At 36.5% G+C, this 16,731-nt stretch overlaps 1 protein-coding gene across 1 annotated transcript in view; it reads left to right on the forward strand.

The window, feature by feature from the left end:
- The window catches only part of SCAPER (S-phase cyclin A associated protein in the ER), a 363,891-nt gene that overhangs the window by 254,121 nt on the left and 93,039 nt on the right, over positions 1 to 16,731 (forward strand). The window contains 1 exon segment of the mRNA XM_043494057.1: positions 5,529 to 5,644. Within this exon segment, the coding sequence (XP_043349992.1) occupies positions 5,529 to 5,644 (116 nt within the window).

The raw sequence follows: 16,731 nt of genomic DNA on the forward strand, positions 1-16,731 counted from the left end.
AAAAGCCCATTTATCTATCCAGTTTTGATTTTGATTACTACTGTTACTATTCACTAGATTACATCTCTAGTAAATGTTTTCTAAAGGTTGGTTCAAATCTACGTTGCTCAAGAAAACAAAAAGAACAGGAGTACTTGTGGCACCTAGAGACAAACAAATTTATTAGAGCATAAGCTTTCGTGGGCTACAGCCCACTTCATCGGATGCATAGAATGGAACATATAGTAAGAAGATATATATTTACATACAGAGAAGGTGGAAGTTGCCATACAGACTATGAAGAGGCTAATTAATTAAGATGAGCTATTATCAGCAGGAGAAAAAAACTTTTGTAGTGATAATCAAGATGGCCCATTTAGACAGTTGACAAGAAGGTGTGAGGATACTTAACATGGAGAAATAGATTCAATATGTGTAATGACCCAGCCACTCCCAGTCTCTATTCAAACCCAGGTTAATGGTATCTAGTTTGCATATTAATTCAAGCTCAGTAGTTTCTTGTTGGAGTCTCTTTTTGAAGCTTTTCTGTTGCAGAATTGCCACCCTTAAGTCTTCTACTGAGTGGCCAGAGAGGTTGAAGTGTTCTCCTACCGGTTTTTGAATGTTCTGATTCCTGATGTCAGATTTGTGTCCATGTATTCTTTTGCATAGAGACTGTCCTGTTTGGCCAACGTACATAAGGCCTTTTTTGGTAATAAATGTATATATTATGATGATAGTCACTTTTGCTCACTCACCTGTTCATTTGCCTCTGATTTTCTGCATAACAAGTAGTCTCAAACCTGCAAATCCTTTTGCACTTGGAAATCAGATTTTTTAAAATTATGTTGTATGCATATTTGTGAAAATCTATACAGAGGAGGAGCAAAATAGTTTTACATGCTGTTCCAAAATCCAAGTGAAATTCATTGATTTACATTTTCTGAACAAATATCTTTTATCTGGGTTAGTTTGAGGAATAATTTTCTCAGTCTAAATATGTAACCCCTTCCAAAGGGCCAGATTTTGCAGTCAGGTTTATAGAATGGGTCCCACATAAACAGCTATGCTGAAATATTTTGGAATCTAAATATTTTAGGGATCCAGAGGATTCTTCAACACCACAAAGAGTGTTTTATACTGGATCTATACCCTTTCCAAATGGGGATTTAGCAGGCAGGCACTGTCGTATATTATTGTAGAGTGCCTAGAGTATGGGGCTCTGACCTCATTGAGACACCCACTACCACAGTAAAAATGAATAACAATATCATGAAAGGTCCCTTAAATGTGATTCTTTCCTTCTGCACTGATTGGAATTGGGGCAAGCTTCCATCAAAATGTTGTTTGAGCATGTAGGTAGAATAACCAATATGCCTCAACTTCCTTCAGTACCAAGGTACTGTAGAAATATCTTGGAATGTTTGTTTTTCCCATGTAACAGCTAATGAAAGCCTTAGCACTCCAGAACACTATATGAATTTGTGTCACAGTCTGGAGGAGTTCATTTAAGGGGAAAACAGTGCAAGGGAACCGATATCCTGCACCCATATTTTTATGCTTTCAAAAGGATTTTCTTAGACCAGCACACAAACATATCAAAAGCTGATAATCACCTCACAGCAGATATAATACTAGAAATATGTATGAAAATTCATTTGACATCTTTTGAATTTCATATTTCGTAGATTAACAAAATTGGTGTTTTTTAATACCTTTATTAATTCTTATTTTTTGCACAACTCATTTTTCTACTACAGGCCATGATATACTACTGTATGTAAGCTGAGGGTGCCCTCTGCCATACACACACACTTATTTTCTCACCACTCATTCAGATGCCATTTTCATTGTTAGGGATCCAGTGATATACAACACTCACTCTGGGAACATTATTAGTGCAGTGTTCAAGAGTAAATGATACTTTTGTGGCATCATTTCTTTGGTTCCCATGACCTCTCCTGACCCAAGGCAAAGAGAATTGTCCCTGAACCTGCGGTTCTTGGATAGAAAGGTAGTTGTGCTGTGACTTAATCATTAGGCTGACACACATGTGCCCTATATCAGCAGTTAATTCAGTAATCATCAATGTGTGTCAACAAATAGTTGAAAGACACTTAAAAAAGTCACTTGAACTTTTGTAACCCCCACTCTATCTAGAACACATCCTTTAAGATAAATTAATCCAAAAGCATACCAGAAATCAGTGATATCAACAATGGATTCTAGATCACGGAGTGCCAGGTTTTAAAGTTCCTTTACTGCAGTAGGAGCAGTGAACAAATAATTAGCTCATGTGTTTACTCCAACCTTGCTACCATAATCATTTTAGTTCTTCTTCTCCTAGTCTTAGTCCCATCTGTATAGGATCAGCCCTTCAAGTCCTCCTCTTCCAATCCAGTCTGTCTTGAAGCTGTTCCTTGGAAACTCCACAGCTAATCAGATCCTTTTGTATAGCATCCCTCCATCCACGACAATAATTTTAGTTAAATGCTTTTATTTAATCTTGTTGTTTTGTCTGTCTTTCATATTCATGAGAAGGTTTATCACCGTGGTATCCAATCACCAAAATGTTCATGGATTTCATTGATGGTCTGGATGAGGAAATAAATAGGACATTAACTATTTTTTCAGAGATACTGAATTAGGAGGAATTGCAAACAGAATGGAGGACAGAGAAAGAATACAAAGGGACCTTAGAAAGATTAGAAATACTGTATAGACAAAAACAGAAGTTCTTCAAAAATGCATGTTAATATTTTTTGATCAAAAGAATCTGAAACACAGATACTCAATGGGAGGGATAGATCTAGAAGAGTAATACTGAAAGAGACCTAGACCTAGAGGCAAAAGCAAACGTTAAATTAGACATGAGTTTGTAATCTGATACAGAGATCAAAAAGGCTAGTGCTATTTTTGAATACCCACGTGAAGACATCCTGTTACCACACATGTAGATAATAGTCCTTTTCTTTGTGGCTTTGATGTGACCTAACCCAAAACACGGTGTCATTTTTGGACACTTCATTTCCTAATAGACAGACATTAAACAAGAAAATTTGGCATGGAAAAATTACAAGGAAAAGGAAAGATTTGGAATGAAATATGTTTGTTTGCTAAGCAAAAACTAAAGTGGGAATATGTAATAGCCTACAATTTTAGTAATGGTGTAACCATGAAGGAGGGAGAAGAATTGGTATAATTAAATTGAGTATAACTTGGAGTAATTAAATTAAACTGAAAAGGGCAAATTCAGGTTGAATGTCGAGAAAGATTTCTTGATAGTAAGATCTAAAAGGTTGTGGTATAATCTCTCATAGGAAGTGGTGAAAACTGCACTGCTTGTCTCATTTAAAACTAGAGTGGGTGCAACACTAACAAATGTATTATAGGAAACAGTCCTGCACTGGCAGGTCCATTTGTATCCTCTGATGCATGTATACCATTTTCCATTTGTATCCTCTGATGCATGTATACCAAATATATCTAGGAATTTTCATATACATTTCTCTAAATATATTGTACATACATGCTGATTATTTTGTGTATGGGGTTTCTTGGTAACAGTATGTCACTACACTGAGTATAAACTTTTAATCACAATGAAAAGTGATAGCTTAGAAATGCTTTTAACCTTCATATAGGACTCGGTCCTGCTCACATTAAAGTCACTGGGAAAATTCCCATTTACCTCAGTGGTCCAGGATCAGACCTTTCTGGAGGATGTAACTAATAGTATGTCTTCACTGTAGAGCTAAGTCGAATTATCTACACACCAGTTGCTTTTCTAGAGGTAGTCTGGCTCAAGTTAAAGTGGCTACACTGCAACATACTACTCAACTGCATGTCCACACTGCACTTGCTTATTTGCTGCACTAAGACTCCTGCTGGCATTTCCTTTGGTTCTTTGTGGTGCAATAAGCTGAGCTGCTCTATGAATTCTTTCCCAGTGAATTGTGGGAAAATTTGTTAGTCTTTTCTGGGCACACGGGAAAAATTGTGGGAAGGCATTGGAGGACTAATGGCACTCAAGTGGAGCTAGCCTATGTCCACACTACAGAATGGTTTAATTAGCAACTGACAAATTGTGCTAATTTGAGCTTTAGCCTATACCCGATAGACCAATCATTTCCAACTAAAAACACCACCCTACTTGAGTTAAGGGTTTTTTTGTGTGGATGGGACTCAAGCTAAGGTCATCACTCAAGTTAAAGCTGAAGTGAAGACCTACCCTAAGAGTTAACTGGACTAAAGTTGACTGAAACTGTGGAGTCACATAAACTTTAAACCTACTATAGAAATTGCTAGCTGGTTATCTAACCACTTATGTAAAAACTGGCACACACAAACAGGTTTCTGTCATTTCACACCAGTTGCATCCTTTGAAGATGAGTCTTTTTTGTTGTTTACAAATCCATATCCAATGCACATTAGTCAAAAAAATTGCTTCTTTATGATCTCTTCAAAATCTAGCTCCCAACGTAATGTGAAATGGAGCTAGCAGATCAAAGGGAACATTTTTTTCTGAAACCTTGGGCCTTTAAATAGGGTACAGCTTTACCTTTGGGTGAATGTTTCCTTGAGACAGCTAAACTTGCTGGGGAGAAAATTATATGCTCTTAAACAAAACTTGTCTTGTACTATGGTGTTTACATATGACTTCTAATATTGATAAGAAAAAATATGGGCTATGAAATCCTACTAAAATATTTATTATTATCATAGTTCAGAGGGGGTTGTTCTGACATGCAGCACCTACAGAGTGCTAAGTATTTTACAGACAAATCATATATGAATATGATTCCTACCTCAAAGCTTTTACAGTCTAATTGTAGACATGACGCAAGTGAAATCAACAAACAACTGGAGAAGGAGGGAGGAAATTGGAAAAAGAGAGGTTGAGGTTAATAAGGTCCCACAATTGCTAGGTTTGTTATGTGTGGTGTCGGCGTTGGGTCTGTACCAATAAAATTAATCAAAATTTTGCTATTGACCTCCAGGGGTCCAGGATCAGATAGATAGTTGATGCACATGAAGTTTGGGTAATTCCTATTTATGCTTATAGAAATTAATTCCAAAAATGGGGGGGGAATCAGAAATGTTGTAAAATACATACTTGTCCCTCACTGTTAGAACGTGTCCTACAAAATTGCACTTTAGCTATCAGCTAAATGAGGCTCATGTTAAAATAATCTTCATTATGGGCCTGATCTTGCTTCCACCGAAGCCCTAAATCAATATCTGTTTAAAAAACTCAAAATAAATGTGGCATTATAATGAAGTTACAGCATATATAATATCATCAGGAAAAACAACATTCAAGTAACATTCTCTTGCATATTCAAAGGGGTATTCTGTTGCGTGCTTCTGTAGGGAAAGAATCAGTGCATTAATTAAAAAGGTGAACAATCTGATTAAACTGTATTAAGATTTTATTAAGTGTACATCAAGGCAGTTATTCACCAGACACATATTTTAAATACTAAATTTGTATTTAAATTTCAGTAAATATTCCATATAATTATTATTCTCTATTTGTGTTTATCCAGAATGCAGCAGATCAGATAGCATTCCGGGTTGCAGGAGGACTCTCAGCCCTTGAACACATTCTTCAAGTAGTGATTTCTTCCACAAATATGAATGCAGTTTCACGGATTCCTCCCAAGTATGTATGGTGCTACAGTTGCCATTTTGAATCATTACTAGATTATGCCATCACTGATGGGGGATATTTCTTTTCCACTAACCCCATTTGACTTTATTATTTATCTAATAAATAGATAAATGATAGGGGGGCTTTAAGTGCTTTTATGTGTTGTGATCCTAACTTGATCCAAAGTGAAACAGTTGTTCCTAGATATCACCTTAGATTCCTCCTGTGCCGCTGACACATCAGGCTGTCCAGTTCCTCCATTGATTACAGTCACTCGCTGGCTGTAGCGCTTCTTCCCGGGTGATGCCAGCGTATATAGTGTCCTCTGTCACTGTCTGCCAGTTCATCCTTGGCCTTCCTTGCGTTCTGCCTTCTCCCTCAAGTTGATAGCAAGCTCAGTGTTTGCTAAGCATGTCTCCCGTCTTCCATACGGTGTACATGTCCCAATGTCCTGAGCTTGCTTTCTTTGATGATATTTTCTAACATTGCCTGCTCTTTGAGCTTCCTGAGTCTCGCATTTGTTGTTTTGTCTTTCCATTAAATGTGTAATATCTTCCTCAGCCATCTGTGATGGGCAGCCTTCAACTTCTTTTTACTAGATACTGTCATCAGCCAAGTCTCTGCTCAGTATAATAGCATGCTCAGTACAATCACATGGTATAATCTGACCTTTAATTTGGTATGGAGACCTCTGTCTGACCAGATGTTCATCCTTCCAAAAGTGTTCTTTACTTTTCCTGATCTCATCTGAATATCTTTATCTCAGCTACTTTCAAATGTCATTACACTCCCCAGATAGCCAAACTCTTCTACCTGTTCAATTTCTTTTCCATCCGTGTAGACTTTTGCATCTATTGTTCAGTTTCCTACCTTCACGTAACTCATCATTGCTAACACATTTTACATCATTCATGATACCGTTTGTTGCCTGCTTCATCACCCAATCTATTGCTAATGCAAAGAGGATTTGTGATAGCACACACTCTTGTCTAACTCCAGTCACAATATCAAACCACTTACCCAGGCCTTTGTCTGATCTGAGCGTCTACTTTCATCGTATAAACTCCTTCAAATGTTGGTATTCCATAGCTTCTAGCAATATTCCTCAGCGTTTCTCTGTGGACACTATCAAGCACTTCCTTAAAGTCAATAAAGTTGATTAAGATGGTTTTTTTTCTCCCAAGCGATAGGGTTTTTTGGTGATTTGTCAGAGAGTGAATATCTATTCACACAATGATCTGTCTGGAGGGAACTCAGTCTGTTCTTCTCGTAATATTCCATCTGCTGCTTTCTTCGTTCAATGCAGGATAACGGTAGCCAGGACGTTGCCCAGAATTGATAGCAATATAATACATCTCCAGTTTGTGCACTGAGTGAGATCACCCTTTTTTGGTAATACCATGATGATACTGTCTTTCCAGTCTTATGGCACTAGTTCTTTCACCCATATTTCATCACAGAGTTTTGTTTGCTGCTGAGTCAGAATTCTGCCTCGTGCATTTTGTACCTCTGGTTGAATTCTGTCAACCCCAGGTGCTTTGCCATGTTTGATGTCTTTGATGCTCCTAGATATTGCTATCTAAAATTGCTACTGGAAATATATCTAAGTTCACTAGTAGTGCAGGAATACCTCATTATAGTGCATGAGAAATAAAAGGCTGAAGGTAAAGCATCAGGACCCTGAAAAGGTGGCCAGGTGTCAGAATGGGCTGCAGTTGGACAGAGCTCCTGCAAAAATGGTAACTTAGGTGAAATTCATTAATAGCATGATCTCCTTCTTTATCTAATCTTTTAGCTGTACTTCATATCCACTTTATGGCCCTGTTACACTGCCAGAGGGAAGTAAAGAGGCTTTAGAGCGATGAGAATTGGGTCCAAGTTCTTCTCTCTTGAACTGCTTTCATTGTGTGTTCGGAAAACACCAGCAATGTTTAGTGTACTACCAAACAGCAATACTTCATAGATTTCCTGTGGCGTTTGAGTGCTAAATTGTCTGTTGTAAAGTGTGATGAGACAGAGCTGCATCTCAAGAAAAAGAGCACTCAGAGGTAAAATGCCTCTTGGAGTTCCCTACTTGCCTGGAAGGAAGGGAAAAAAATTGCTATACTCCTTTTATGTCATGTAGCATCTGGCCTGCTCCACTGGTCAGCATGTAGGGATGATTCCTTTTCCAGTGAATTGTTCCTAGGGCAAGTAACTTGGTAGCCGTCTTTGCACTCCCTCAAGCACAGGAGCTGTGATAGTAGATGACCCTTATAGTTGCAAAGGTGAGACTCCTGTCTCCTTTCTCACACTGTGTGGCGACAGTTTATCCCTAACTGTTTAGAATGGCATTTTTTTATTTTTTAAAAAAAGTCTCATTTTGGCAAGGTTTTGTTGAGGGAGTTTGAGGAAATTGTGTTTACATTACTGAGAAAATTTTGTTTAAAGCTTGCTAGACAGTATGAAAATATATTAGTTTTGAAAGGAACTTGCTGTGCTGATAAATGAAAACCAGCTTCAGCTGCAATGTTCATAATAACTGAAAAAAAAATCTTAGAAAATATAATCAAAACTTTTTTTTCTCCTCTTACATATTAACTACCCACCCTGTGTCTGGTTCCAGTGGTTCCTTACTTTCATGAGCACTAAACTTACTATTTTTAAAGGTTTCAGAGTAGCAGCTGTGTTAGTTTGTATTCGCAAAAAGAAAAGGAGTACTTGTGGCACCTTAGAGGCTAACAAATTTATTTGAGCATAAGCTTTCATGAGCTACAGCTCACTTCATCGGATGCATTCAGCGGAAAATACACTGAATGCATCCGATGAAGTGAGCTGTAGCTCACGAAAGCTTATGCTCAAATAAATATGTTAGTCTCTAAGGTGCCACAAGTACTCCTTTACTATTTTTAAAGTACTTTTTGCTTAAAACGTAATACTTTATATTAACACACAAGCTTTTAACCATCTCTGAACTGTGTTCCCAAATCAAATATCTACAGAAAATAGAGATAAAGATCAATCTTTCTATCTGTTGTATATATCTAACTTATTCACAGAGAGACATCCGTAACGATAATTTTGTTCTGGTACTCAGAGTGATTCATTTCAAGTTATTATAAATTGCAATCTCTACTAAGCATCCACAGATATAAAACGTAACTTTTTTTTTCAGAACTAAAAGAATGTGTTAATACACTAAATCTAGGAGTCTCTTGAGAATATCACTAATAATGCTCATACAATTTTGAGGAAATGATGGACATTTTTAAAAAGACCCTTCTCCATTGTAAGGAATCAATAGATCTCTTTCGCATCCAGGTACAAATAGGCATTGCTGTATTATTCTCAGCAAAATCATAGAAGAATCTCTTAAAGATGTTTTTTTCCATCTATATACAAGATGGCAAGACCTTGACTCAATATTTTAAATCATTCTGCCCTTCTAAATACTGGCTTCTGCATTCACTCGTGCAAAAATATATTTAGGAATGATGGATGATAGTGGAGTATTATGGGGAATGATGGCATAGGATTAAAAGAAATATAATCAGATATTTAATTTTAACTAGTTTTATTAACACAACATTCCATTTAGTATTTCTTTTAAAAAGGTATCCTACTGGAAGCAGTCACTTACAGCAATTATTTTGTTTGAAAAAATAAGAAAGTTGTGTACAATTAAGAAGACAGAAACTTTACTCCTTATTTTATTCTTTTCTTCCAAAGAAGCCATTTTCCTTTTATGTTGCATTCATTGTATGTAGTAGGCTATCAATCTGTAGCTTGCAGCTTTTGTAAATTGCCCACTGTTCTCAAAGTCTTCCATGTCTTCACAATAGCTCTGGTCACTGAAACACGCTACTTCCAATTGAGGAGGCATCAAAAATAGCAATGGACCTTTATACTGGAGTATTTAAATAGCAAGACAGTTTACACTTGAACAATGTAGTTTTGACTTGGAGGAGAACCAAATTATCTTCAAATGCATAGCTCAGAACTTCCTTGAATAGTTAATTAGCATTGCTGTTCCCCAGCCACATCCTATTAAACATGTTATCAAATTCAAGTATGTTTGTTTATATTTAGAATACTTTTTTAACCAGTGAGGCCTGCATGTTGGGAATGCAGTTGCTAAGCAGTCATGCATTACAGCTGGGAAATACTGTCCAAAATGTAGTTTAAAATTCTTTCACTTTCTGAATAGCTTTCTATTGGCAAAAAATTGCAGCACATGGAGAAAAATAATAGTTTAGTAACTTCTTACTGTGCAAGAAATAATAAGTAAATATTTTTACTATGATATAGTTCGTTCTTCTGAAGATGTGAAGCATCTTTGATTTGTATTTGATTTATTAGCAGTACAAATCATGACTCCTTGAAAGGTATTTGAAAATGCTGAACATTTAGCACAGGATATATGTTTTCAGATTGCTTCCTAGACCGTTTGTATCCTGTGATTGAGTAACATTACAAAACATTTTGAAAAGTGGATAAAGCAAGTTTGCATTTGTAGAGAACTTACAAACAGCTGTCAGTTATTTTGACATTTTTTATGTTCATGGAAATTGAAAAAATGGTAACATTCCAAAATGATGCAAAACAAGTACATTAAAAAATAAAAATCACTCCAAACAGAGAGATTCTAAATTTAATGCTGACATTCCTTCCAACAAATACTGTGTGAATGGAGCTTTTTGCTGGGATTTTGTGTTGTATTTCTCTGAGGCATTGATACACAGTTCCATTTACAGATTTATCATAAGTGTTCAGTTCTATATAGACTAATTTCAGTTAAAATTTACATAACAGTTTCAAATGTGCTATTCTGAGATTAATTTTAGTAGGAAAGGTCCTATTCAAATTCAGTAGGATTTTACATTGTGCCCATGCTATTTGTATACTACCATGGAATGCAATACATGTTAATAGTCTATTATTATTAAGATCATCAACTGTAGTGCACATGATAAGAAACTGCTTTTGAAGTTAAATATCTCAGCCAGTTCAACATACCAAGAGGGTCTGGCCAATAGGCATCACAAACAATATACCAGGTGGACCTACTCCACAAAATAGGTTATTTACTCTCTACAACATCAGCATTTCAGGCAAATATTGTCTTGGGTTTTTAGTTGGAAAGTTTTTGGATTAATTGAAAACTTTCAGAAATTCTTTATGTTGACTACATTGTAAATGAAGGAAACAGATGAACTAATGACATAAATTTTACATATTACAAATTACATAACTGAGGCTGAGAAACTTGTCTGGCAAGTTTCAGCCTAATGCAAATAAGAATGGCAGATTTATAAACCCTTCAAAAATGAGGCTAGAATGGAAACACAAACAGAGCTATAATGTCAAACTTCACCTATTTTTCTAGCTCTGTTAAAAGATCTGTGAGAGATAACTTTACCTTTAAAATAATGAAGCTAATATTAGAATTTAGAGTATGTCTATTTATTATAGTATATAAAATAAACATGTATTGGCACCATTTCATGTTTGGCCATGATTCATTCACATGAGGTATCTATTCCAAATCAGCTGTCGCTAAGTTCAGAATCAATATAGTTCACTAGATAGATCAGGAAATCCCAGTTTGGAGCTTTTATGTTGTAGAGTTTATGATTAAATGTGTGTGTGGATATTGGCATTCATGAAATTATAGTATTTTTATGAATGGAAAGGGTTGCAATGTTTTTTTCTGTTTGTCTAAATAGTAAGTGATCAGGATTAATCTTTTCAAATCTAATGTATTTATTGCAATTCATTGAAGTAGAAAGACATTTAAATTATTTTCTTAACAGAATATCTTATACAATGCATATTTCTTTATGCGATTCATGATCTTTGTGTTTGCATCTGTATAGTTTACATGAGGTATATGTATTTACTTGTAAACATCACTTCATCTCTCTTTTTTCTCTTCTACTTCCAAATTTTAGAGCTCATGTGCTACAAAATAGTAATTAAAATGTTCAGGATAAGGGACTCCATAAACAGTAAGAATATGTGAATGCATTTAAAAGGTATTGTGCTAAAATGTGACCATTTTATGAGACTACAGAGAAATTGAAAGACATCTAATTGAAAACATAGTTTTATTTGTCATATGTTAACTTGCTCCTGAGTACAAATAATAAATTCAAAATAGTGGGGCAAAAATTGTACATAGGCATCATGGTGGCCCTCTACGCAGGAGTGAACATTGGAGACTGTGGGCACAGAGATACATCTTCCTAAGAATTCATTTAACTGGGCATCTGAAAAATAGCAGTGTTCCGAAGTTAAGAAGTAAAATTTAGTAGAACTCTTATTGCTATAAGGGCAGCAATATTTCTACCAGATTATGCCCTTTTTCACAAGTATGGCTCTCACTTTGCTAGTCTGGCTGTAAGAGGAATTTTCAGATTTGCAATTCAGAACCACATAGTATTCAACTAAAATCTATCACCCTTTCTTGAGCTTGATTTAAGTGTTTTTGTTAATGTCTGGCTATAGCGAAATAAGGACAGGAGACACTGGATATGGTTTAATCAGGCCACAACTGTGTTACTAGATATCTGGGATTACCCGACAGATAAAAGTGTACAGTGCAGGTAACTCCATGATCATTTCAACATCTACCTGGGGGCTTCCGCCAGTCTCCCCTTTTTTCCATCCTGGTCCAGCAACTCATTGCTGGGACCTTACCACCCACCCCTCTCGAACAAGGGTTAAGGTGGGCTATTCGGAAGTGGAGTTGGCTCCCTGCCGTACCAGTCATAGTACCCGAAACACTCTCCCCTCCCCCATTTCACTCTTTAAAACAAAAACCTCTTTTTTAAGTCTTTAACAAGCCATTTTTCTGCTCACTGTATCCCTTCTCTATGGAGTACCTGCACTGAACATATGCTCCACACTTACATAATGAGTTGCAACATCATAGACTATCTCCCTTCCCTACTCACTATAACAAAGCCTCTGCAAACCTGCTGTGGGGATGGCAAAAAAAGCCCCACTCCAATTGGCCACTCTGGTGGTGAGGGAAAACTTCCCTCCCAGCCCCCTTGGAAAGGATTGACTATCATAATGCCCACAGCAGGTGCTAACCAAACCTGGTATTTTCCTTCCTCTAAGGAGAGGGAGGGCAGGTAGGTGCTGCTCCGCCTGGTCCAGGGAAAAGAGGCTTCTCCCACTGGGCTTGCCCCTTATCTATTCCCCAGCCCTTCCAGTCTCTGGGGATGAATCAGTATCGCATTGCTTACCCAGTCCCCCTTTATAGCAGATTCCGAGTCTCTTTCTCACCCCCTGCCCATAAAGCACTCCTATACCCCTTTCCTGGCAAGCTGGACAATGCTTCCCGCACCCCCACTTGAAAGTTCATTGCAGTCATTTGAGACATTAATTGCCCAATTTATTTCTTAGTTTATTCTTAGAGATGCTTCTCTTCTTTTGATGTGGTGGAGTGGTGAACTAGGAGTTATTGGTACAATTTCCTTTTACATATTATGAACAACATTGCATCAAGATTTATCTTTTACACAAGAAAATAGAACATCATCATGTATTCCTTTATAGACCCAAATATATCATGGAGTGTCACAAATCCACATCATACTCCTGAATGTTGTTCTTTGCGTTTGGGGTGACAGCTGTGAAAAAAACTCATAGCCAGACATTGGCTGTTACACACGTGTGCAGGAATTGGATTGTATACATTATTCTTACTAAGGTCACATTTAAATTTATGCATGAAATTTTTCTTCCAGATTTAACTTTTTCAGACGATATAAATATCTTGTGTGTATGTTTTGTTGTTGAGGATGTTAACTAACACCACCATTTTTCAAACCATACCCCCTTTTTGAGGGCTCTGGTAACAGAAATCCATAGCTATCAGGGCTTTTTTTTAGTGAATGGCAAAACCTCACTTTGGCATGGAATCTGCTTTTTATTTTAACCCCTTAAATGTATTATACAAATCAACTTTAAAGATTTCACAGAGAGTGTCTAATACTATCAATTGGTGCAACCCTTCCCCTCCAGGTGACTTTGTTAAAGTTCAGATAACAGGAAAATGAATGTGCTATTTAAGTAAACTGTAACTGGATTGTTGAGAGCGAACTCCAATTCCATAGGACGTGACTTTCTATGAACAACTGAAGCATGCTGAGACTTGGCTCTTTCAGAGCAACTGTTTTTTGCTCTCAGTACAGAGAATCTCTGTGATCTGATGCCTGTTCACCTGCTATCACAAAAACTCCTTCATACAAACAAATTCTTAAATAAGAGGTTTTTTTTCAAGATGAGAAGTTTTCCAACTGACTGTCTTTAAAAAGCAAAGCACAGTCATTGGTTGTAGCTGATTCTTTAAATGAAAAATAAAATGTAAATCAATTTTCTTCTTGCCTTAAGTTTTGAAAGAAGTTTGCAATTTACTTTTCTTAGGTTATTTTGTGTTTTGATATAATTTACATCTCTGCTGAGTTTTTAAAATTTGAGTACAATGAAATGGCATTGTCCTATGTTTAGTGCTAACACAAGCAAAAAGTAAAAACGTGGAAATAAACTAAAAACTAAACATTGTCGCGTATTAATTATCTGCGTGACTTTTCCACCAAAATAGGTCTTGCTAAAGGATACCACTCCACTTAACTAAAATAGACAGTTTGTGTGGCATTGTATGATTTAACCATTTATGCTCATCTTAAATTAGGAATCTGTCTGCTATTTTGTGATGAGGTTAAGCTATTTAGAAGTAGGTGAGGAGATTACACAGGCTATTATCCACATCTCTCTTTCCCCAAAATCCTGGCAGCATGGTGCAGATCAGAATTTTAATCCCATGTCTACAAGATAAAGCTTTATTATAAAAAGATTTAACAATATGCCTGTTGTTTTGTACTGCTCAGATTGTTAGTTAGACCAGCAGGACAGCAAATGCTGCAAGAAAGATGTGGCATTTGTAAAAGACAGATGATCCATTTAGTGTAGGGAGTTACTTTTTTAAGAACAAAACACTCAAAGAGGAGGAGAAAGATTTGGATTATAATAGGTTTTATTATTGGTGTTAAGGTATTAAGAATTAGTGTCCAGGTGTATTATTTTTTAGATAAGCATTTTATAATTTTCATAACTGATTGACACTGTTGTTCAGTTTTCTGATTACAGAACAAGCCATAATTTAGCATACTTGAGTAAAAATTCCCAGTTTTGTAATATTTTATCTGTGTGCCTTCAATGAAAATCAAATTGGAGTTACACAGCAAAAACCCTGCATGAGTAACAGAACCCAGGCAGGGAACAGGATTACTGCCTCTGCCATGCTCTTGCTTACTGACCTGTGGGCAAATCACTTAATCTTTCTGTGCTTCAGTTTGGCTACCCATTTTCCAAACAGATAAAGTAATATTTACATATGACAGAATCGTGTTGCAAGGCTTAAATAGTTAGTTCTCTGAGTGAATTGCACAATGTAAATGCAAATTATTCAGAGGCTGATATCAGATAGATGGGGGGATATTTGTTACTATTAAAAACTTGATTGGAGGGGGAAAATGTTTTTCTTTCCTTGCATCTTGCCATACTCTTTCTTTCATCACCCAGTCATAGTAAGTATCATGGGAAGCCAGCCTGAGTCGTAGCTATAGTGTGTAGAAAATAGTCTGTGTAATATTGTAGATAGAAGGATATAGTTGTTAGCATTTGCAGTGTAAAATAGAATATTTTGTAGCGATCGGATTAACTACTACCTTAGACTGAAAATACTTCCATAGTTTGCTCTCCCGTTTTACAGTTTTTGATCTACTTTATAAATATTTCCAAACGTGAAGTGCTCTATTTATTCAATTTTTAAGTATTGTTCACAATACTTGTTACCTGAGGTCCAAAACAAGCTTTCTCTGCAAGGTTACTCCCTTTGGGAAACATTCACTCCAGACTGGCAGTTGGTATGCGGGCATAAGGGTTCTCTGAAAAGAATGACCTCCTTGCAGACCAACATCCAAAACTTGCAGCATCTGTTGGTTTTCATGACCGTTTCTGTCTCTGTAACAGAGCTGGGTTTCACATTTGACTCAAGCACAAATCAACATTGCCCTGCTGCACTAGTATATGAACAAACTGTGTAGATGGAAGGAGCTCTTTTGGATTGTTTAGAATGGATTTTAGTGTGGGAACAGTTTCTTTCAGTTAATAGGTCAGGGCCTCTGAACTTCATACAGAAGTCTGCCAGATTCTACCATAAATGTAAATATTGGGGGTAAATTGTACATTTGATTTGTCATATGTCATATAATAACTTATTTATAAGAACGGGTTCCAAAGTTAAACGTTTGCTGGTGAAAAATAAAGGAGGGTTAGTTCTGTTAGCTTCCACTATTTCTATTTATTAGTTGTAGTAAGTCTTTAGAGTGAGAGCCCATTTGTGTGTCAGAGAATTTAAGATCACGTTGATGATCTACAGAATAAACAGGTAACTGTGAATTAGGACATGTAATTCCTTTGAGGATTTCTGATGACATTATAAACCATGTGAGTGAAGCTCAAGTGTTTGTTTATGGCTTCAAAAGTCTTTAAGTCTCCAAAATCTAGAGATGGCATTATAATTCAACATTTTCCTGGTTAAATTTTAATTTTATATTTCATCCTGTATCTATACCTTGTCTCTTCCTTTACTGTTCCACTGCTTGCCATTCTGTCTGTCTCTCTCTTTCTCCATTATTTAACTACTAACCCATCTGTCACCTCCATGCTGCTCTTTTTTGTCAGATACCAAAGCTAACTGCTTTCTTTCCCTGTTGGAACAGTGAGAAGGACTCTCGAGGAGCTCTCCAGGTTCTGTTCAAACAGCAGCGGTTGGTAAAACTTTGCAGTTCGCCCTTGTGGTAGCACAACCATGAATTTGATTGTTTAAGTCTTGTAATAACTCACCCAATAATTGGGGGGGGGGTTAATGAGTGAGGGGTTGTAGTGTATTTAACCTCACACTGTGTATATTTAATTCCAGTCTTTCAAAGTTGGAGTTACTATCCAAAAGTCTTATTTTAGAGGTATGCTATTTCTATATGTTTGTGGTACCTTGATTTTATGGAAGCAAAGGTTATGACTTTTCACCCACATACCTTAGTGCA

Source organism: Dermochelys coriacea, chromosome 10 (assembly GCF_009764565.3).
Source record: "Dermochelys coriacea isolate rDerCor1 chromosome 10, rDerCor1.pri.v4, whole genome shotgun sequence".
NCBI classification, from domain to species: Eukaryota; Metazoa; Chordata; order Testudines; family Dermochelyidae; genus Dermochelys; species Dermochelys coriacea.